Source organism: Notolepis coatsorum, assembly GCF_963971535.1.
Source record: "Notolepis coatsorum genome assembly, chromosome: 12".
NCBI lineage: Eukaryota > Metazoa > Chordata > Actinopteri > Aulopiformes > Paralepididae > Notolepis > Notolepis coatsorum.
The window spans coordinates 13,207,634-13,232,077 of NC_140176.1; the positions used below are offsets into that span (position 1 = coordinate 13,207,634).

A 24,444-nucleotide genomic window follows, 5' to 3' on the forward strand; every position below is an offset into this window, starting at 1 on the left:
ACAGGGAAACAGAGAATTAGTTAGAGAGGGAGAGGGAAGGAGAGACAGAGAGGGAGAGGGAAGGAGAGACAGAGAGACACACAGAGAGATAGAGAGAGAGCGAAAGAGAGAGAGAGAAGGAGGGAGATACATAAAGAGCTACAGGGAAACAGATTGAGTTAGAGAGATAGATAGAGGGATAATTAGAGATAGATACAAAGAGAGCTACAAAGAGAGATACAGGGGGAGTTAGAGAGAGATAGAGAGAGAGGGGGAGAGAGAGATACAAAGAGATAGGGGGATACAAAGAGAGAGGGGGAGAGAAAGAGAGAGACAGTGAGAGTTAGAGAGTTAAATAAATTTGATTTGATTTGATTAGAGAGAGAAACAGAGAAAGAGAGAGACAGAGTTAGAGAGAAACGGAGAAAGAGAGATAGACGTGAGAGAAACAGAGAAAGAGAGATACAGTGAGAGAAACAGAGAAAGAGAGAGATACAGTGAAAGTTAGAGAGAGAAACAGAGAAAGAGAGAGAGACTGTGAGAGAGTTAGAGAGAGAAACAGAAAAAGAGAGAGAGAGAGAGAGAGAGAGAGAGAGAGAGAGAGACAGTGATAGTTAGAGAGAGAATCAGAGAGTGAGAGAGAGGGAAACAGAGAAAGAGAGAGAAGCAGAGAAAGAGAGAGACAGTGAAAGAGTTAAAAAGAGAGAGAAACAGAGTTAGAGAGAGAGAAACAGAGAGTTAGAGAGAGAGAAACAGAGAGTTAGAGAGAAACAGAGAAGGAGAGAGATACAGTGAAAGTTAGAGAGAGAAACAGAGAAAGAGAGAGAGACTGTGAGAGAGTTAGAGAGAGAAACAGAAAAAGAGAGAGAGAGACAGTGATAGTTAGAGAGAGAGAATCAGAGAGTGAGAAAGAGGGAAACAGAGAAAGAGAGAGAAGCAGAGAAAGAGAGAGACAGTGAAAGAGTTAAAAAGAGAGAGAGAAACAGAGAGTTAGAGAGAGAGACAGAGACAGTGAGAGAGTTAGAGAGAGAGAGAGACAGTTAGAGAGAGAAGCATAGAAAGAGAGAGAGAGTGAGAGAGAGAGAGAGAGAGAGAGAGAGAGAGAGAGAGAGAGAGAGAGAGAGTGAGAGAGAGAGAGAGAACAGTGACATAATTCACCGTGAAAAAAGAGGCCTTTCACCGGAACGGTTCAGTGTTCACAAGTGATTACACACGACTCAGTGGACATGCTGCATGTGATCTATGTGTAGACTGTAGACTGTAGAGGCTTCTCACATCACGGCCCGGAGGCTAGTTCACATGCACTGCACGTCAATATCCCCATGTTATTCGGGCTGCCCGAGGATTCCGTCTATGAGTTGGGGGCATCTGAACACTGTATACTGTCTATAATTATACTGTCTATAATAGCTGGGAAGCTGTTAATCACTCGCTAAGGCCTTACTGTTGTCCCGTAATTTCACCTAGATGTGTTACTTCCTGGAATAATTATAATAATACATTTTATTTGTAATGCACTTTATATTTGTAACAAATCTCAAAGTGCTACATGAAAGGAGATAAAGATAATACAATTAAAATGAATAAAACAACCAATGAAATGAAAGAAACATTCAGATCAAAGTCAGCTCTAGACAGCAAAAAAAAAATATATAATGTAAAAAAAAAAAGAAAAAAACACAAGACATCAGTAGATCCATTTAGGCAAATGCCTTGTTAAAAATAAATGTTTTTTGTCCCCTTTTAAATGCCTCAACGGACTGTGGTGCTCTCAGATGGTCGGGGAGGGCATTCCACAGCCGAGGAGCAGCTGAGCAGAAGGCCCGGTCGCCCATGGTGCGGAGGTGTGTCTTGTGTTTGGATTTGAGTGTGTTTGAGTTAATAAATACACATATATATAAAATACATATATATTTTAACTCACAAACCAAAATTTGGTACAAGACAAATGTATAGTTTTCATTTGTATGTAAATCATCAGCTTTATTTTTTCTCCTTTAACTTACATTTTACATTTACATTTCCATGGCAACACCAGCGATAGTCCATTTACTGGCAATAGGAACATAAAAATGCATTAACACCTTATCCTGAATACCGTTGTAGATACAGAATATGGTCACTTTGGTTCGTCGGGGTCCTAGATGAGTAATAATGACAAACGTCCTCATATATATGTGATTTTAATATGCATGCACGCCTAATGGAGATAGCGTCAAAATGTACCCCAGTTTTTGTGTGCATATTTGTGTTTTATTACACGTATATGTAAATACATACCAATTATTTCGCCTGTTTTATTCTCCACCCATCGATCATCCATAGCATCGCTACTATCACCGACATCTAAGAAGGGAGACCGCCCCCCCTTGAGCGGCTTCTCTCCTCCACATTGCCTGGGGTTGCTTTTTTCCTATTGCTAGGTTTTTAGTGAGTTTTTCCTTACCTTCGTGTGGGGTATGTCTGGGAGTGTTGCATGGTGTTTTTGTTGTTGTTTTGTTCTTGATTTATAGTGATGTTTCTTCTTGACTTGTTTAAAGAAGACGTGTCCGGCCCATGGGGACATTAACGTGTGTTGTCGGGCCTTACAAATACATTTGATCTAATTTGATTATGTAAGACGTTTATCACTGGCTGTACGTGGCTTTCCCAGGGCATCACAGCGAGCGTACTGAAGATCACTCGCTGCACGGGGCTTGCCTACAAAAACCCCTATAAATCATCTGCCATTTGTTTATTTGCTTAGATCTTTAGTACACTTGATCTCAAGAAGGTGCTGAATGAGCTCAGTGGCAATTCCTCACTTTCGGTCAATGTTAGCATGGTGTTATTCACCGTCAAAGATGACAAAGAAATGATATTCTCCTTTGGTTCATTACAATCTCTACTCAAGCATAGTAACAGACACAATATATCTGACACTGGGAATACATTCCCTGAGGTCCATAGATGTCCTTAGATACCAAGAACATGACAATAGACCTTCTAGAAGTGGAGCAATCTTCCATTTACTTAGGTATGTACTTTTAGGTGAATTTTCTGAAAATATGGCTAGGGCTTAAGAGGTTAACACTTTTGCCTCGTGACCCAGTTGTCTTGCCCGTCTGAAGCTTCCCGGCTCGCTCAGAACCAGGCAGTGGGCCAGAACTCCAACCACAGGACTCAGGTGAGTGAGCTAATGGCACTACTTCAACTACACTACCAGGAATTATTCCATACAACTTAAAGGAACACGCCAACATTATGGGAAATGCCATGATACCATTTTTTCCTCTCTCTGTGTGTTCAGTAGAAAGCTATCTGGCTGCAAGCTAGCCTAGCTTTGCACAAATCAATGGACGTGTTCCTTTGGCGTGTTCCTTTATTGTCCAAAAATCCAAACGATCCCTTTAATGTTACTATGGCGTAACTGTGTGGAATGGGCTAGATTCACAGGGGTGCCTAACCTTTTTTGAACCAAGATCTACTTTTTAATTGACCACCTAGCCGAGAGCTACCAGCCAAAATTGTATAATTGTAAGCCGTCATTTGAGGCTTTATAAAAGCAGCATAATGAACACAAATCTGTCAGTGCCGAGTCCGACCTCATCTTAAATAACAAACAGCATTGCTTGTTGTAGTTAACAAGGAGAGGCAGAGTTGATTTAGCAAAAAAAAAAAAAAAAAAAAAAAAATCAAATTTTATTAATCAAGATCTACTTGAAATCAGCCCGCAATCTACCTGTCGATCGCGATCGACTGGTTGGGCACCACTGGGCTAGAAGATCAAATGAAGGAAAGCAGAAATGGAATGATATTTGCAAATGACCAAAAAGAGGAAAGGGGAGGTGACTATATTGTCAATCTTCTGGATTCTACGCTGGTGTTTTCTTTTTCTTTTGTACTACATTGTGGATACTGATATAATTTATTTATTATATGTTGTTTTCAATGTTAAGCATTAAGTATTATTGGTAATGTGGATATTCTCCATTGAATAATATAATTTAAGTATTGATTAATGTTCCCACTTGGAAGTGGCGGATAGGGGTAGGGCTTGATAAGCTTGGGTTTCTTCCTACTCCTTTTCAAACAGTGATATGTATATATTATTTTTCATTGTTTGTCTTTTTTATTCTTTGTTTTTTTAAATCATGTTCGAAATAAAGATTAATTCATTCAATGTGGACGGAGGTGGTACTTACTTGCATTGTGCGTGGTAATATTTGATCAGGTTCTGCAGGAGGTCGACTCCTTTCTTCGTCTTGATCTCGTTGACTTTGATCAGGTACTGTGAAGCAGACAAGTGTACACGTTCTCAACACGCTCGCATACAAGATCTGCGGGAAAGGATTTCAGGGTGTACTGATGAAATACTGAACCATGACGAACTTGCAGGTACAATGAAGCCCTAATAATAAGACCTGGGCGTTTAGATATGAACGTGCCATAGAGTGCACACAATAATAATAATTATAATAATAATTAATTTTATTTATATAGCGCTTTTCAAGAACCCAAAGACGCTGGACTGTGGGAGCGGAGACTGTTATCTCTTTATCGCTCTACCTACCATGTGACAGCTAAGGATCAGAGATCTCCGCAGATAGGGCTCCCAGATACATCAGATGGAGGTCCTAGACACAGAATCTAATCAGATGGGGGTCCCAGAGACACACTCTAATCAGATGGGGGTCCCACATACAGAATCTTATCAGATTGTTGTCCCAGAGACAGAATCTTATCAGACAGGAGTTCTAGAGACATAATCCCCTCAGATGAGGGTCCCAGAGACAGAATGGTTGTCCCAGAGACAGAATCTTATCAGATTGGGGGTCCTAGAGACAGAATCTTATCCGATGGGGGTCCACAGACTAATGTGTATCATATTGGTGGTCCTTGACAGCCTGGCTTTCCAAATCCCGTGCACAGAGTTATCTTCTTAGTTTTAATGTGATTTTAATGTATTATTTATGTTTTAAATGGCTTGATATGGTTTTTAAGAATAGTACCTTGATTTTTGTATGCAAACTGTTCAGCACTTTGTCAACTGCTGTTGTTTAAAATGTGCTATACAAATAAGATGTACTTGACTTGACAGGAACAAGGCAGATAACCACGGGCTTACAGTACAGAATATCCCATCATACCTTGATCCAAAAACAAAACAATTTCAAATCGATGACAGTGAATAATACTGTGATTTCATTGGTTCACAGAGATCATAATGGCCTCCGAAGGAGGAGGAGCTTCAGTGACCATGAGCTAAATGTGCCCTGTATGAAGACAGACGTATAGAAGCTCTGCAGACAGAGAGCATGATGTCCACAACACAGATGAATAAAGATCATCTTAATCTTAGCTGATCCCCATGGCATGCAGATCCACCACAACCTGCAAAGAGCCACCATTAGAGACCGTTTAATGCCCTACTGAGGCTTGCTGTGTCCCCATACAGCAGCCCTGTACTGCTCAGCGCACACCACTGTGTGTGTGTGTGTGTGTGTGTGTGTGTGTGTGTGTGTGTGTGTGTGTGTGTGTGTGTGTGTGTGTGTGTGTGTGTGTGTGTGTGTGTGTGTGTGTGTGTGTGTGTGTGTGTGTGTGTGTGTGTGTGTATCTTCCCTTTGTCTGTCTGAGCGTGCTCAGTGGTACGGGGAGATTATCTAACATTATGTGCCCTGCGTGGGTTCAGTGTGTCGGGTGAATGCTGCCACGGCTGCATGTTTTGGGCTCTTTGTGTGAACGAGCAGCGCCGGGGTCCAGGGCTAAATGATACAGAGAGAGAGAGGGGGGGAGAGAGAGAGAGAGAGAGAGAGAGAGAGAGAGAGAGAGAGAGAGAGAGAGAGAGAGAGAGAGAGAGAGAGAGAGAGAGAGAGAGAGACACACACAGAGAAAGGTAATCAGGGAGACATATAAGGAGAGATACAGAGAAAAGGCAATAAAGAGAGAGGGAAAGAGAGAGAGAGAAAGAGACAGAGAGAGAGAGAGAGAGAGAGAGTAATCAGAGAGACAGAGAAGGAGAGAGACAGAGAAAAGGCAATAAAGAGAGAGAGGGAAAGAGAGAGAGAGAAAGAGACAGAGAGAGAGAGGAAAAGAGAGAAAGAGAGAGAGAGTGAGAGAGAGAGATAAAGGTCATCAGAGACAGAGAAGGAGAGAGAGATGGGGAAAGGGCAATAAAGACAGAGAGAAAGAGAGAGAGGGAGAAAGAGAGAGAGGGAAACAGAGACAGATAGAGACAGAAACGGAGAGATGGGGAGAGACACAAAGAGAAAGAAAGGCACAGAGAGAAAAAGAGATGAGGTTGAAGGCATAGATATTGTTCCATTGTTCCACCCACCCACACACACACACACACCCACGCCTGCTTCGGTAGTCGGTGGTACCGGTGTTACCGGGTGTTCAGGCATCATCCACGAGGGCATTACTCGCCCACCACCCCCCCCACCGGTTTATGCTTTGTTTTCTTTATAGAAATAGAACCCATTTAGTTCATTCTCGCATATCAGCGCAGCCCACATTCATCTCATAAAATAAAACGGACAGCAGAGCTATTGTATAGGTCTGTGCCACACAGAGTATAGCTTTCACTTTCACTTTTAGAGTAAAGAGGAGGAAGGCTCTAGTCCAGAGAGACGACGCGACGGGTTACACGGCGAGGCCGGAGGACGTGGCACTCTTTTGGATTGAAGTCCTGCCTGCAGCAGCGGACGCTGGACTGGACAGGAGCTCAGAGCGCCGGTCCAGTCCAACAACAGGACGTTTGGAACTAAATAAGGCTGTAGCCAGTGGTGCAGTGGTGGTCCCATGCGGTACCACGCCATCCCACCACTTTTCTGAGCAGAAGTACGCGCAGTCGGTCGCGCACGGATGTGCACGCGTGCGCGCACAAAAATGCGCTCCACTCGACTCCTGCGCTTACATTTATTAATTTAGTTTGTATTTACTTTTCTAGTTTAAGTTCATTCAATTCAAGATATTTGTAACTACAATTACATTTAAAACATTGTTTGTTTTTCCACCATATCTGTTGACACTATAATTTCTTTATATATTGAAGGCTACATCCTGCTACCTTTTTCAGCTTCTCTATTTCAAGGCAATATTTACAAAAACTAAACTAAAACTAGTAATTTCCTATACAAACATCTTTCCTACAATTTATGCATAATACTCATTCTAATCATAATGCTGGTCGGAGCTGTTCTGTGCGCACACGAGGGAACATTTATGCGCATGCGCGCGCGTGGTGTCATCCCCACCGCTTATTGCTTATTGCCAGCGGAGGAGTGCTGCAGAGTGCTTCCGCGTTTTCCCTGATTGGCTGCGACACGCCCCGCGGCAGGCGCGGCAGCCGCGGAGTGGAGCGGCAGAGCTTGCGGCATTATGTAGCCGTAATCCACAATGATTTTCATTCGAAGCTTAGCTCACCTGGCAGCGCTGCGGTCCTGCGGTCTGTTGGTGACAAGTTCGAATCCCATCATTTTTTAATTTTTTTACTTTTAACGTGTATTCTTTCGCCGGTTAAGGTTAGGCATGGTTAAGGTTAAGGTTAAGGTTAGGCATTGTTTCGGAGTTGGTTAAGGTTAGAAGGGTTAAGTTTAGGCGCTGTTAAGGAGCTGGTTAAGGTTAGAGTTTGTCTTAGAGAATGGCAATATTCTTTCTATGGTTAAGGTTAAGGTTAGGCATGGTTAAGGTTAAGGTTAAGGTTAGGCATTGTTTCGGAGTTGGTTAAGGTTAGAAGGGTTACGTTTAGGCGCTGTTAAGGAGCTGGTTAAGGTTAGAGTTTGTCTTAGAGAATGGCAATAGACAGCCTATTTCCGCACTGCCGCTCTCTCGCGCTGCCGCGGTCACATGGGCGTCGGTGACGAATGCGGAAGCATTCTTGCACTCTTCCGCTGGCAATAAGCTACACGCATCCCCACCATCCCACCACTTCTGATATTACCACTGCACCCCTGGCTGTAGCTACATTAATCTAGTCGATGAACAGATAGAAATTTGATATAATAGGTATATTAGGTACAAAAGGTATTAAAAGAGGACAAAGTGGGCAAGGCACTCGCCACCAATGTGGAGACGCTGGGTTCGCGTGTTCGAATCCAGCTCTCCACATTGTTTTCAGTTTGGCTGGTCGTCCGTACTAATACAATTGGCAGTATTAGAGGGTGGGAAACTGATGGGTGGGGATCGGGCGTTGTGGACAGCGACTCCTACAGGTCGGTTGGTGCGCCTGCGCAGTAGAATCAGGAAGTGTCGGGGGCAGCGTGAGCCTCCCACTCGTTACTCCTCGCCACTGAGAGATCGAGCTGCGCAGGTGAAAAGATGCGACTGCTGTTACCTCAAGTACCGGAGGGGACTTGTGCTATGTATGACTTAGTCCACATTGCAGCCGGCTTGTGGGAGGCAAGAAACAGCGTTCGTGACAGGGGAGGGTTGAATTGGATGATACGAAATTGGGATGGGAGAAAATATAGAAAATGGGAGAAAAAGTGGATAAAAAAAAAAAAAAAAGAGGACAAACATTAAAGCCGCTGCCTTTACAACACGAGACAACATGAGAGCATCACGGCATGTGGCACAATAATTGTTTTATCTCGATTCTCTTGTTTTCATGATTGTAGGGAGACAAAATATTTATAATTGAAGTTGAAACCCGATTAAAAGCCTAAAAGAAAAAAAAAACTCTGGGCCACTGTAGGAATGCAGATCAGTACTTAGTGAAGAGAGGCTGCTGTAGTAAGTAATACCAAACCACTCAAAACAAAGTACAGCAACCCAGCGGGAGATAGACATCTCCCTGCACCATGAATAAACCAGAGGCTTTTAAGAGCTACAATTAAACCCCTAAAGAACAGCGCTGAGTTCATATTGTTCATATGTAGATTGTTCTGTTATGTGATTTAAGTAAATACTCTGTGCATGTGTGTGTGTGTGCGTGTGTGTGTGCGTGTGTGTGTGTGTGTGCGTGCGTGCGTGCGTGCGTGTGTGTGCGTGTGCGTGCGCGTGTGTGTGTGTGTAGGCGTGGACCGCCCACCACTAGCAGCTCTTGTTGGCAGGGCAGAGTGAGTCATGTTCAGCTCTGGCGGTTTGTTCTGATACACTGAGGCACATGGTTTGATGGGAGAGCAGGGTTTTAAAACTACGCACAGACCCCCTCCCCCACAATCCTCTTCTAGTAACGAGCACAGGTCAAGCAGTGGTTGCACAGCGCAGGTCAAGCAGTGGCAGAACAGCGCGTTCAGTAGAAAGCTATCCAGCTGCAAGCTAGCCTAGTGTAACGGAGGTCCGTGAGTAATATCCACAGTCGTCACGATAAACGCGTGTGTTGAGAAGTGACTGTGGCGGTAAGCGGGGCTGCGAGTTAAACTCACTTCCCCATAACAGGGTTAAAAGACACATAGACACGGTACCCAGGAGTGAATTCACCTCTTAGTGCAGCGGTCTATGTTGCCGCCCACGGTGTGGGAGACCCGGGTTCTAAACTCCCTCGGGGCATTGACATTTAACACAACGCAGAAGGAGTACCATACGATCGGTCACACTAGCCATCACTGAACTGAACAATCACCCCCCCCCCCCCCTATTGCCACCACATCTACCTCACTATAATATATACTTATATGAGGAATATGACAGATGCTGGGACATGTGCAATAATGCAATAATGGTATTCGTTAATGTGCATTATTACATGGCGTTTTCACATTCGCCGAAATGCTTGCTTGTGATTGGTCAACAGCCCCCCGACTGCGGTCATTATTTTTCAATAATGACCGCAGATTTTTCAATAATGACCGCAGAGCGCAGCTGTTCGCAATCAAGCCCACTGACACACACTGTTTCAGTGCAATTAGACACTGCCGTGCCGGCGATGACAGGGGGCGGAGCGACGAGCAGAACACAGCGGAGCCAGAACACAGAGGCTGCCCGCGATAATAATAATCACTTTATTTGGGCTGACAGAGCCACAGAACAACTGCGATTTGTCAAATGAATTAGGTATATTGTTAGTAAGTTAGCGGGATAATGTATAGCGCTGCACTGACAGCGGAGTGTCAGCGGAGCCAGCCCAGAACAGAGGCTGCCCGCGATAATAATAATCACTTTATTTGGGCTGACAGAGCCACAGAACAACTGCGATTTGTCAGATGAATTAGGTATATTGTTAGTAAGTTAGCCATGTAATAAGCGGGATAATGTATAGCCTACTCGGTCATTGTCGCAAAATAATTGACCTTCACTACGTTTAAAACACCTCGGCGCGGCGCCTCGGTATTTTAAACTCCGTGTCGGTCAATTATTTTGCGACAATGACCTCGTAGCCATACATTATCCCTTACATATTTTCCACCGATGTACAATATATATTTTTTTGCAATTATTATAATTTATTTTTTTTACCTTTTTAATGTTCCTGTGAATAAGTGCATAGTGTAGCAGAGGGTATGTGTGGGTACATGAATGTGTGTGGTGTGTCAGTGAGTATGGGTACAACACATGTATGTATGGTAGTGTGTCTACAGGTACATCATGGATGTGTTGTGTGGTAGAGTGGGTATGTAGGTATCGTTATTTTAGGTGCTGCACGAACCAATCTCGTTGTACTGTATTGTGCAATGACAATAAAGCTTTCTACTCCTACTTCTCCTTCACAAAACCGTTCCCATTCATTTGTGCTAAGCTAGTCTAGCTTGCAGCCCAATAGCTTTCTACTGAATGCACAGAGAGGAAATTGGTATCTAGGCACCGAGAGGTGTCACTTACAGAGTCGTTTTAACTGCATGTGCAGGAGAGAAAGAAGGCTCTAGAGCAGTGGTTCCCAAAGTCGGGGTCGCGACCCAAAGGTGGGCCGCGAGCAGCCACGGATGGGCCGCGAGATGATTTAAAAAAATAAATAAAAAAAAATAAAAAAAAAACATTTTTTTTATTTTTATTATTTTATTAAATTTTTTTTTGTCAGGCCACTGAACTTAGAAGCAGGCCAGGACAGTGTTTCTAGTTGTATTCTAAAATTCTATTCTATTGTATTCTAAAATGTGACTATATGGTTTTATATTAACTTAATAAATAAACAAAAACGAAAAATCTACTTATTTCAACGAACATTTCAAACTAAATAACAGATTATGCACATAAAACGCTGAAAACAACTGAAGCAACAATAGTATTTTAATGAGGCTATTATTATTATCATTATTATTTTGCAACAAGTTAGCTCTCTCATAAATAGCACATATAAATGAATAACTAACTTGAACTAACTTAATAGGATTGAAGTGATATTTGGCTTAAAAAATCGGTCGCCTGGCAAAAAAAAAAAAAAAAAAAGCCAGACGATGTGCATTGGGCCGCGGCTCTCTGACGCCTTATTTTCTGGGCCCCGGCCTGAAAAGTTTGGGAACCCCTGCTCTAGAGCATAGGTGTCAAACTCACGGCCCGCGGGCCAAATGCGGCCCGCCACGTCATTTGATGTGGCCCCCCAAGAGCTCAGGTGAATTTTTTTTTTAAACATTAATATTGGGTTAAAAAAATAGCAGTGTTAAAATAATTGTGGGTTAATGCGTTAATAAAGCTTTGACTTTGACAGCCTTAGTTATTACACATTCTTACACATACATGTATGTTGAACATCTGAGGTATTGATGAAGTAACAAAGGAAAAAAGCCAAAAGCACTTACTCCTCAGACATTCTTTGACAATTTTACAGCCCAAAATACAAAAAAGATCCAGGCGGAATAGGTAACAAAGGGTTGAAGAAATATTGTCTGAACTGTCAGATGCAAACTGGCTGTGTGACATAACCGAGCATCTCGCTCAATTGAATAAGAAGCTGTAGGGACGCAAACAAGTCCCACCCAAAACTTGACCAATATAGTTGTGAACTGAGAACCCTTATTTTGTTATTTTTGAGTACAGTTACAGTTGTGTGCTCATGCAGACACATAATAGCAATTTCATTACGAATTGAAAATGGGGGACCCTGATGTAAACAAGTCGAAAGTCTTTCTCTGGTCTGCATCCCCTTAACAATTGTGTGTATTGAGCTGTACTGTACTGTACCCATTCTGCAATCTGTTAATTAAAGTTAATTAAACTATCTTCTATTAGTTGGATGTATGGCCTCTGCAAGGTTGTGTGCAGCCATTTGTTTTTGTAACATCTGCTACATCTGTCCCACGTGTTCTTTGCAGCTCACAGTTGTTAGTTCTGCCCCTCTTGACTGTGACAAAAAGGTTTTGAACAAACTTAATGTCATAGCTTGTATTTGATGATATTCTTCTTTGTTATTTACTTGAATGGTTTGATCATTGATTGATGGAGTAATATGGGGTTCTGATAAACTAAAATTATTTGTTAAAATAACATAAGCTAACATATATTTTTACATTTATGCAAATGCATATGCAATATGTATAACTTGAATAAGTAATAAATACAGAAACAACATGTTTAACAATATGTAAATGAGTAGCTACATTTATTTTATATTACATTAACATTTATACGGTCTTTGGCCCTTTGAGGGCAACCATAATGCTGATGTGGCCCTCTGTGAAAATGAGTTTGACACCCCTGCTCTAGAGAAACACGACACCTTACACAAGGATAGCGGGGGATTTGGGATACACCCTGCAGCAGCGAAAGCTCAACTGGAGAGGAGCTTACATGAACGCTGTCTGTCCAACAAATGGATACTAATCATTGGAAATGTACGTGTACCTCTTAACATGCAATGGCCCGTATACGGGCCCTCTTGAGGACGATTTGCCTACCGGCGCGACGCGCCACTTTGCCGACCTCTAGTGGCTCGGGTGTGCATATTTTTTAATGCAATATATATATCGAATTAAAGCCCTATTTGTTGCCTGTCGATCGACTGAATCATGACTGAATATACTGACCTCACACATCTGGAGCTGGAAGAGACGCCGCTCCTTCTCCATCTCCTCCGCGATCTCGGCCCCAGTGATCTCCGTGCGGATCATCCCGTGTTGCTTGGCGTGCTCCCGTTTCTCCTTCTCTATCTTTGTACTAACACGGAGCAGAGGACAAGTCAAATTTATACTTAGAAAAAGTATACTTTTAGTAAATTTTCTGAAAGCATACTTTTGTGTACTTTCTATACTTTTGTACTAACAAAGTATACTAAAGGTGTGTTAAATTGAAACAAATACGGACCAGCTAGCTCACCTAACACCTTTTTATGGGAAATTCACTGTATTATTTTACAGATTACTTTTGTTTTTCTACTTTAAGTGTAAATGCCATAAAAAGACAGTAAATTACCTTTTATCAAAATATTAACCATTAAATAAAGATTGTAATCTGTAAATGTATTTGATTTTACTGTAATTTGACAGTAAGTATTTGGCAACCATTGATGCCAGACATTTACCGTTTTCTTACAGCTTTTTTTCTTACAGTGTAGGCTAGTGGTCCGTATCTGTTTCCATTAATTTGTGCTGAGCTAGGCTAGCTTGCAGCCTGATAGCTTTCTACTGCACGCACAGAGAGGCAATTTGGTATGTATCTTCTTGTCTGACTCTGGAGAAGCTGGTAAGCACATTTCCCATAATTGGCGTGTTCCTTTAAAGCCCATATATGTAAAATCCTCAAAAATAATATATCATTGTCAGATTAGCTGTGATACCTTGGTATACTTACTGTAAACAAATCAGACCATTGCTGAAACAACTGGTAGCCTAATTATCATGCAAGGACCACATTTCCCATAAACCCTATTGCTTGCTGTTGCAAGAGGAGATGTTGCTGGTTGTTCCCACCCGTGTCAACTGGATTACAAGACGACTGCTCTACCTCCCGAGCCACTGTCGCTGGGGTTGTGGCTAGCTAACTGTTAATGTTAGTTGTGCTAACGTTACATGGACCCAAACAAAAATCGGTGTTTCCATGAGTGGAGAGACCTGCTGCAGACAAAGTTGAGGTAATGTAATTATTACTTCATTAATTATTGACTGACAATAAGCATTAAGCATCGCTGTGCATTGTTTTGCTGCCATGCTCTTTAGGCGTTCTAAAATTGGATTTGCATAACTCACTACTAAAGTACTACTCGAGTAAATCATGTGAGTACCCGATCTGGGAAAACATTACTCGTGCCCATCTCTAGTACATACAATACTAATAGTATTGACACAGTAATTACACACTTACAACTTGGCTTCATAGTCTTTCCATGCTTTGTCAAAGGGCTTCTTTATGTCCTGTAAGAAAAAAGGAAAAAAAGACAGACAGATTAAAAAACGACAGCGAGGCAAACACAGAACCGGTGTGATGTGAGTTGAGATGAGATTGGTTGTTTGATTTATTGACAGCTCCACCAGATAGAACAGTTGGATACAATAAAAGCAGAAAAGGTCAGGATAACACAATGGAGCCCTGGTGCTGACGGCAGCAAGACAACAGATCTACAAAGACGAGAGAAGAAGTACATACTGCAACTCGACAAGCGGTATATACATTTAACCCTTGCACTCAAGAAGCATATAACTTGAAATCAGTCAATCCAAAATCACTTGGTGTGTGAATGTGATACAGTATATCACAAGAAAGTACTAAACCTCTAAATAAGTCAATTATTTTATCCAAAGTGATTTTGCCTCACATTCACCCATGCACTCATACATTCACACACCGACGATGGAGGCAACCATGCAAGGTGGAAACCTGCTCATCGGGAGCAATTAGGGGTAAAGTGTCTTGATCAAGGACACTTCGACACGCTGCCCGGGAGGAGTTTGAATCGAACCAGGAACCTTCCGATCACCAGACGACCACTCTACCTCCTGAGCCACTGTCGCCTCATGTCTTTAGCTATGAATGAACACAACACTCTAACTCACCATCTTTAGATAATAAAGTACTCCACCTCTACTGTCTTTAACTATGAACGAACACAACCCTCTAACTTACCATCTTTAGATAATAAAGTACTCAACCTCTACTATCTTTAACTTTGAGTGAACACAACCCTCTAACTTACCATCTTTAGATAATACAATTAGAAAATATCGTTCCTCTGAAAACTTAAAACGGAGTCGCATACTGTAGTTCTTAGTCTGAGGTACTCACTTGTTGAAGTTCTTTACCTCTTTACTGCATACAATACTACATCAATATCACGGCAGTATACTAAGTCAAGGGAATAGATTTGAGGGGAGGGGGGGGCTCTCTGCTCAGTATTTATGTACTGAGTTGCCAGTGAGTGACCACGCCCCCCTCCTTGTCCCAAAGCCTCATGGGGTCACAGCCCATTTATCTGTGGTGCTGGCCTCAGGCACAACACAACCACACTGTTTATTCATCCAGAGATTTACAGTGTGATCTTTTAAACAGAGGCAGGCTTCCACTCCCCTCCCTCTCCCTCTCCCGTCACACACACACACACACACACACACACACACACACACACACACACACACACACACACACACACACACACACACACACACACACACACACACAAACACCCACACACATGCACACGCACGCACACACACATGCACATGCACATGCACATGCACGCACACACACAGTTGAAGAGATGAATGCAGAGAAGTGCTGATGCGATGGTGTGGGCCGTCTCATGAGTGTGGGGGGTGGTGGAGAGAGAGAGAGAGAGGGAGACAGGAGGGAGGAGAGAAGAGAGAAATGATTGTACAGTAAATCTTACCCCCTTCACTCCTTTCAGGTCCCCCTTCAGCAGCGAGTCCAGGGTGAAGATCACATTGTGGCTGAGGCTCTGGAGCTGAGGAGAGACACAAGTCAAGTCAAGTCAAGTCACTTTTATAAAAAGATTTTGATAAATCTTTTATTTTATTTTCAATTTTCAATTAAACAACATAACATAACACACAGTGATAATCCTAATAATGACAAGACAACAAGAAATAAGAAATACATACAGAATATCAGAACTTAACTAATAGATACAAAATACCAAATACAGAGTAAAAATTAAAACACCACAAACAACACAAAAGACATTAGACATTAGACACCCCAAGTAACTTTTATTTATATAGCCAATTTTAAACAACAGCAGTTGACAAAGTGCTGAACAATTAGCATACAAATCAAGGTACTATACTTAAAAACCATATCGAACTATTTAAAAACATTATATACATTAAAATCACATTAAAACTACAGTAAGCGGATACTCTGTACAAGGGATTTAGAAGGCCAGGCTGAAAAGATGTGTTTTAAGCAGCGATTTAAAAGTGGCAAGTGACTGGGCAGACCTAATACTAACAGGCATTTCATTGTATACTTGTATGCCGTGACAAATAAAACTCTTGACTTGACTTGACTTGACTAGATCGTCTCTGGTTTGTAGCCTTGCTCTCTGGAGCCTTTGATTAGAGGACCTCAGAACTCTGGACGGGGTGTGTGGACATGCAGGAGATCTGTGAGGTAGGGCGGGGCAAGGACAGTCATTTAGGGCTTTAAAAACGATCAATAGCCGTTTAAAATCAATCCTGCACTTGACCGGAAGCCAGTGAAGGGCGGATATAGGAGAGGTTGTAATATGTCCACGCTTCCTTCCGTGTGCCAGTCAGGAGCCGTGCCGCAGCGTGTTTAAAGGATAACTCCACTTTTTTTTTAAATTAGCTTATTTAACATCTTCCCTGGAGTTAGACAAGAAGATACATACCTTTTTTGTCTCTGTGCGTGCATTTTAGCTTTGGGAATAGAAGCTCCGTTAGCATAGCTTAGCTTCATCACTGGAAGTGGGGGAGGACAGTAGCCTTACAGTGCCTTACAGTGTATTGCAAGGTCTGACATTGACCAAACTTGATATGCATGACCTTGGTGGGCTCTAGGTCAACTCCTGAAAAGGGGGTCAATGTCAGACCTTGCAATCAAAAGTTAGGGGCGCACTGAAATTATGGCAAGGGTTATTAGCCCCCTAACTTTTGATTGCAAAGTCTGACATTGACCCCCTTTTCAGGAGTTGACCTAGAGCCCACCAAGGTCATGCATATCAAGTTTGGTCAATGTCAGACCTTGCAATACACTGTAAGGCACTGTAAGGCTACTGTCCTCCCCCACTTCCAGTGATGAAGCTAAGCTATGCTAACGGAGCGTCTATTCCCAAAGCTAAAATGCACGCACAGAGACAAAAAAGGTATGTATCTTCTTGTCTAACTCCAGGGAAGATGTTAAATAAGCTAATTTAAAAAAAAGTTTAAGAGTTATCCTTTAACCATCTGTAGGTGGCGTGAGGTGGACAGCTCAAAACCTATACATACAGGGAGTTACAGTAGTCGAGCCGGGAGGTAGTCAGGGCGTGGATTGCCGTCTCTAGGCCTTTACTGGAAGAAGATACAATTTAGCTTTTGCCAGCAACCTGAGCTGGAAAAAGCTCTAACAACAGAGCTACCCTGCTTCTCAAGCCTGAGGGAGCTCTCAAGGAACACACCAAGTTTTTTTTTTATAACAGGATGGTTATGGGAACCTAAGGGGCCAAACAAAATCACCTCTTGTCTTGTTTTTTTGGTTAATTTTTTTTTATTTGATTTGATTTGATTTGATTTGATTTGATTTGATTTTTATTTGTCTCGAACATAGAAACATAAAGTTTAAAAAACAAAAAGGTAAATAGTAAAAGACTATTTCCATACAATAAGTGTTCGAGAAGGAACAGGGGGAAGTAAAACAACTTGTCAAGCCCTGCCCCTTCCTTACAATATTTGACATTATAATGTAATAAAAATAAAAATAATATAACAAATAAAAAATAAAATAAAAGTACAGTTTTTTATATATATTCAAATGAGAAAAAAATAATAGGCAGTCACATTACTGCTCAAGCTCCTCTCTCTTATATGTGTCCATAAGTGCTTGTTTATAGCTACCTTTACATTTATTGATATTTTTGCTTAATTTTATATTCGCATCCAGACCATTCCAGAGTGATACCCCACAAACTACAATGCACATACTTTTAAGAGTTGTACGTACCGTACAGTCCACTTGATGCCTACACAGTGCTCAAGGCACCAAAGGAGGCACATTTGACGCAACTGATTCAGGCACAGTGCAGTGTAACAACACAGAAAGACATCAGGATAATATAATTTTTCAAGTAGTGATGTTGAATATGTTGTCTGATGTTAATGGGGGGGGGGGGGTCTTAGTTAGATGATTTGATTTTAATTGAAATGATTCTCCCTAATACCGTGATGAGGGGGGAATGAGACCAGACTGTTATTATTAAATACGTGTTTGAGCTGTGTAATGCCTTTTACAAATCCATAATGAAAAATGACGTGTTTTTTTTTGTTCATTGAGAAGTCAGGTTTGTTCCAGATGGGAGATCGTTTGGTACTGTAGGTGAGATAGTGGTGTTAGTTATTAGCAGGGGTGCGTTGGGCAACCGGGTCTGTGAGCAGAAGCACGTGCACGCACATGCACAGATGTGGGCGCGCGTGCAGACAAGAATGCGCTGCACTCGACTGATGCGCCAATTCGCCAAGTACCCACCTGGCTACTTTGCATAACAATAGCTCAGGTTATCACGTCAGGTGTGTTCAAATACGTCCTCAGAGACATCCACACAAAAACGTGTAAATGAAATGTGTTACATTCCATTCCTAGAGGCAATTAGGCATTGTCTGTATTCTGTGCGCACGCGAGGGAACATTCATGTGCATGCACGGGAGCGTGCGCACACGCCCGGGAACGCACGTGCACGTGGCGTTATTAAAACACAGTGCAACCAGGGATGAAATCACCAACTGGTTATTAGTGCAGCAAACATAACAATAATATATACAGTATTTTCTTCCATGTACAGAAGAAACTGTTATGGGACCAATTTAAGCGAAGGTAGGTACCAATTAGATATAGTTCAGTCTATTGAGGAATTAGCAGAAAGCTTGACGCTGCTAACAGATCACATTGTTATTGTGCTATTCAGCAACACACACACACGTGCACACGCACACACACACAGGGGCAGTCTCAAGGAAATAAACAACACTTAATGGGTGCTAATGTGCCTCTTAAGTTCTTCCTGCATGCAGCCAATGTCAGAATCAATCTTCTCTCTCTCTCTCTCTCTCTCTCTCTCTCTCTCTCTCTCTCTCTCTCTCTCTCTCTCTCTCTCTCTCTCTCTCTCTCTCTCAAACCATTACTGTGGCTAGTATGAGGGTTACAACGGTGAGTTGCAGTATGCTATTCCTTAGGGTTAGGATTATGGTTATGGTTATGGTTAAGGTTACGGTAAAGATATATATAAAATACCAAATTTATCTAAAGTGGTAGAGTAGTTAAAACACAGGAAAAGCATGATATTACTGTTCCACTGTGACTCGTTTACAAGATCCATAAGACACCAATTCAGTAATAATTTTTTGATATTTTTCTCATATCTACTATTATACCTATACTAGATCTATACCTGTTTAATCCTGATTGTGTTGTGTTTTGCGGGATTTTTGCTTGCTTGGTCGTTCTTCAGTAAACACATCTTTCGTACAGTAAACTAATGATAATGATAAATGTCCAGTAAAATCACATCTGTCATTCAATCATGTGGGTTTTAAATTATATAACACAGAATAATAATCAACGTTAGGCCTAATATTCAGGGAGGACAATTAGCCTATATTTTAAATGATGGGGGGTACTGGCCCAACAAAGGTTGAGAACCACTGTTCTAAGCAATTGTTATATTAGCATAATTATATAATTTTTTATCATTATTATTATTATTATTATTATTATTATTATTATTATTATTATTATTATTATTATTATCATCATCATATAATACTACTACTACTAATAATAAAAATACTAGGCTACATGTTTTATGTCTAATAATTATCATCTACTATAATGCATCATCTACTTAGGGATACATCCATTTTTGGGACATGGAAATGCTATTATGTCTCTACTACTACTATGCACTCAGAGTGAAGCACTCAACACTGCTAGATGAACGATGCCACTGACCCTCAGCTGCCAGAGGTCAACCCCTGCTGCTGACCTGTTGTACACAATTTGTAAGTCGCTTTGGATAAAAGCATTCAGCTAAACGACCAAATGTAAATGTATATACTTTGGCAATTTGCTTGTTGAACCATGTAGCAGGTTCTGCAGCTCACAAACAGGCCCTATAAAAGCAGAGAGCCTCCGCAATACTAACATAACACATGTAGAACATGTAGCAATACTAACACTACCCAATAACACATGTAGAACATGTAGCAATACTAACGCTACCCAATATCACATGTAGAAGATGTAGCAATACTAACACTACCCAATAACACATGTAGAAGATGTAGCAATACTAACACTACCCAATAACACATGTAGAAGATGTAGCAATACTAACACTACCCAATAACACATGTAGAAGATGTAGCAATACTAACACTACCCAATAACACATGTAGAAGATGTAGCAATACTAACACTACCCAATAACACATGTAGAAGATGTAGCAATACTAACGCTACCCAATAACACATGTAGTACATGTAGCAATACTAACGCTACCCAATAACACATGTAGAAGATGTAGCAATACTAACACTACACAATAACACATGTAGGACATGTAATAATAATAATAATAATAATAATATTAATATTAATATTAATAATAATAATAATAATAATAATAATAATAATAATAATAATAATAATAATAATAATAATAATAATAATAATAATAATAATAATAATAATAATAATAATAATAATAACTTTATTTGTATAGCACTTTTCATACAGAGGTTGCAGTTCAAAGTGCTTCATGTAGCAATACTAACACTACCCAATAACACATGTAGGACATGTAGCAATACTAACACTACACAATAACACATGTAGGACATGTAGCAATACTAACACTACACAATAACACATGTAGGACATGTAGCAATACTAACACTACACAATAACACATGTAGGACATGTAGCAATACTAACACTACACAATAACACATGTAGGACATGTAGCAATACTAACACTACACAATAACACATGTAGGACATGTAGCAATACTAACACTACCCAATAACACATGTAGAAGATGTAGCAATACTAACACTACACAATAACACATGTAGAAGATGTAGCAATACTAACGCTACCCAATAACACATGTAGAAGATGTAGCAATACTAACACTACCCAATAACACATGTAGAAGATGTAGCAATACTAACGCTACCCAATAACACATGTAGAAGATGTAGCAATACTAACGCTACCCAATAACACATGTAGAAGATGTAGCAATACTAACACTACCCAATAACACATGTAGGACATGTAATAATAATAATAATAAGAATAATATTAATATTAATATTAATAATAATAATAATAATAATAATAATAATAATAATAATAATAATAATAATAATAATAATAATAATAATAATAATAATAATAATAATAATAATAATAATAATAAATAATAATAATAATAATAATAACTTTATTTGTATAGCACTTTTCATACAGAGGTTGCAGTTCAAAGTGCTTCATGTAGCAATACTAACACTACCCAATAACACATGTAGGACATGTAGCAATACTAACACTACACAATAACACATGTAGGATATGTAGCAATACTAACACTACCCAATAACACATGTAGGACATGTAGCAATACTAACACTACCCAATAACACATGTAGGACATGTAGCAATACTAACGCTACCCAATAACACATGTAGAACATGTAGCAATACTAACACTACCCAATAACACATGTAGGACATGTAGCAATACTAACACTACACAATAACACATGTAGAAGATCTAGCAATACTAACGCTACCCAATAACACATGTAGAACATGTAGCAATACTAACGCTACCCAATAACACATGTAGAACATGTAATAATAATAATAATAATAATAATACATCTATTTTATATAGCGCTTTTCCAGGTGCTCAAAGACGCTTTACATGGGCAGGAGAGACAAACTATGGCAAAACAAAAAACAGAACAAAAATAATACATGACAAAAATAAAATAACACCGACAGAATTAGAGGTCAAAAGCAAGATTGAAAAGGTGAGTTTTGAGGGCAGCAATACTAACGCTATACTAACGCTACCCAATAACACATGTAGAACATGTAGCAATACTAATACTACCCAATAACACATGTAGTACATGTAGCAATACTAACACTACCCAATAACACATGTAGAACATGTAGCAATACTAACGCTACCCAATAACACATGTAGAACATGTAGCAATACTAACACTACCCAATAACACATGTAGGACATGTAGCAATACTAACACTACCCAATAACACATGTAGGACATGTAATAATAATAATAATAATAATAATAATAATAATATTAATAATAATAATAATAATAATAATAATAATAATAATAATAATAATAATAATAATAATAATAATAATAATAATAATAATAATAATAATAATAATAATAATAATAATAATAATAATAATAACTTTATTTGTATAGCACTTTTCATACAGAGGTTGCAGTTCAAAGTGCTTCATGTAGCAATACTAACACTACCCAATAACACATGTAGGACATGTAGCAATACTAACACTACCTGTAACTGAGGGGTACAATTCCCTGACTGTATTGATAAGTATGGTATCATTAAACCACTACCGCTTTATGTACTTTAACTACTGGCCATACAGTACACGATATATGAATATGATGAACACTTCCCACAATGAAATCGGTTCCAGTCAAAGGTATTAATCAAGTATTTAATGGAGCAAAAGGTACATATGATACTTATATTACATTTGATTGCACTTGTAAGGCAAATGAGTATTCGTAAGCAAATCAACACTGAATGTCCATTCTCTGGTTACGCAGGAGGCAAGTATACAACCTGGCTCTTAGGGAATTATATCTATGGTACACTTAATGATATAGCGGGATATACTGGAAGGGGTCCTCCCGGTTGTAAGCCGGTAGGGGGGGTAGGAGAGCTGTCGGTAGTAGAACGTCTGGTCAACGATATCTAGGGAGACTTCGAGTACAGAAGACAGTGCGATAGACTCTTGATCCGCAGACGAATACAGCTTGGTTCTCTTGTAGGCTGTAGCTCCACAGTGAAGAAGAAAACTAGGCGGCCTCAGGCTCTCTGAGCGCCGACTCGACCTTGACTCCTCTCGGGGGTAAATCCAACACTCACAGGCGTCGGCGATTATCCGCTCCACAAATCACAGTACCAAAGCAAATATATATTCCAGCCGCACAGGGCTATGCAGTCGTCGGGTAGGTAATCCAGTGTACATGTTCATTCGGTCCTCGCCTAGATCTCCTCGGATGAAAGCGCCATGTGGTCGGCCCAGCCTGGATAAGAATCTAGCTAACACAAGGAAGCGTTGGAGATGCTGGTCACTTTAGAACTCTAACCGCACGATGCACCATACACAATAGACTATTATTAACTTAATAGAAATACGTCGCACTCGACGGTACAGTGCCAAACTCTGACAATTCAGTTATTAATTCGCACGCGGTCTCAATGCTATTCTGGGGCCAAACAGGCCATACTTCACCGCACGTTGTATCGCGGGTGAGGCTTCTACTTAGGGTAACAACTTGACTTCTGTCTAAATAAGACTAAGTGCTTCTGTATTCACTTGCGCCATATTTATATGCACGGTGAACAAATAGTGCCACTCTCCTTTCTGTCGCCGTATCCCTGGGCAGGGCCGGGGCTAGTACAGACATGTCTTGTCGGTAACTTTGAACTTGACTCCGGGGGCTGGTCCCCTGGCGCCTGGTCCTTTGTCCAATAGGAGAATGAACTATTATGGGCTATAGTAGGCTAAAGGGATATTCCGTGTATATGTACAAGGAATATACAAGGGATATCAAACGATATACAAATACTATTCAATATATATCAATAAATAAATATATATACTCGGTTTAATCTGATCCTTCGTAACAGCCGCCCCCTAATTAGTCCCACCTAATTAGCTAAGCAGAGACAGATTAACCGCACTGTCCACTACTCAATGTCTGCTGTGAGGGTCAGTCAATTCACAAAGTCATGGGGTCATGGTCGTCATCGATAGTATCAGGGAGCCTTGGCAGTTCTATTAGCCTCGCCACGGGTCGGGTGTAGGTCCGCCCTTGGACGAGCACTTCAGCTGCTCGGACCTTTCCGTCGGCACCGGTGATCACTTTGCTTACGCGGCCAGCCGGCCACATAGCTCGGGTTAGTGACTGGTCGATAATCATGACGACTGTTCCTTCTGTCAAATTGTCTCTCTCTTTTACCCATTTCTGGCGGGTCTGTAGAGACGGTAGGTAGTGGAGTAGGAAGCTGTTCCAAAACTTGTCAGCCAATACTTGACTGTACCTCCACATTCTTCGGCCGTTCGCTTCTTCAGGCCTGTACATTGTCTGGGGTAGCGCGGGGTCCAGCCGCCCCATCAAGAGTGTGTTGGGGG

General features: G+C 40.8%; 1 protein-coding gene across 1 annotated transcript in view; it reads right to left on the reverse strand.

Annotated features, from left to right (window-relative positions):
• Positions 1–24,444, reverse strand: part of asap1b (ArfGAP with SH3 domain, ankyrin repeat and PH domain 1b) — a 182,995-nt gene that overhangs the window by 83,887 nt on the left and 74,664 nt on the right. Inside the window, exons 4-7 of the mRNA XM_084326649.1 lie at positions 15,653–15,727; positions 14,134–14,183; positions 12,861–12,990; positions 4,164–4,249 (exon numbers count right to left, since the gene is read on the reverse strand). Coding sequence (XP_084182775.1) covers positions 4,164–4,249; positions 12,861–12,990; positions 14,134–14,183; positions 15,653–15,727 — 341 coding nt within the window. The remainder of the gene's footprint in view (positions 1–4,163; positions 4,250–12,860; positions 12,991–14,133; positions 14,184–15,652; positions 15,728–24,444) is intronic.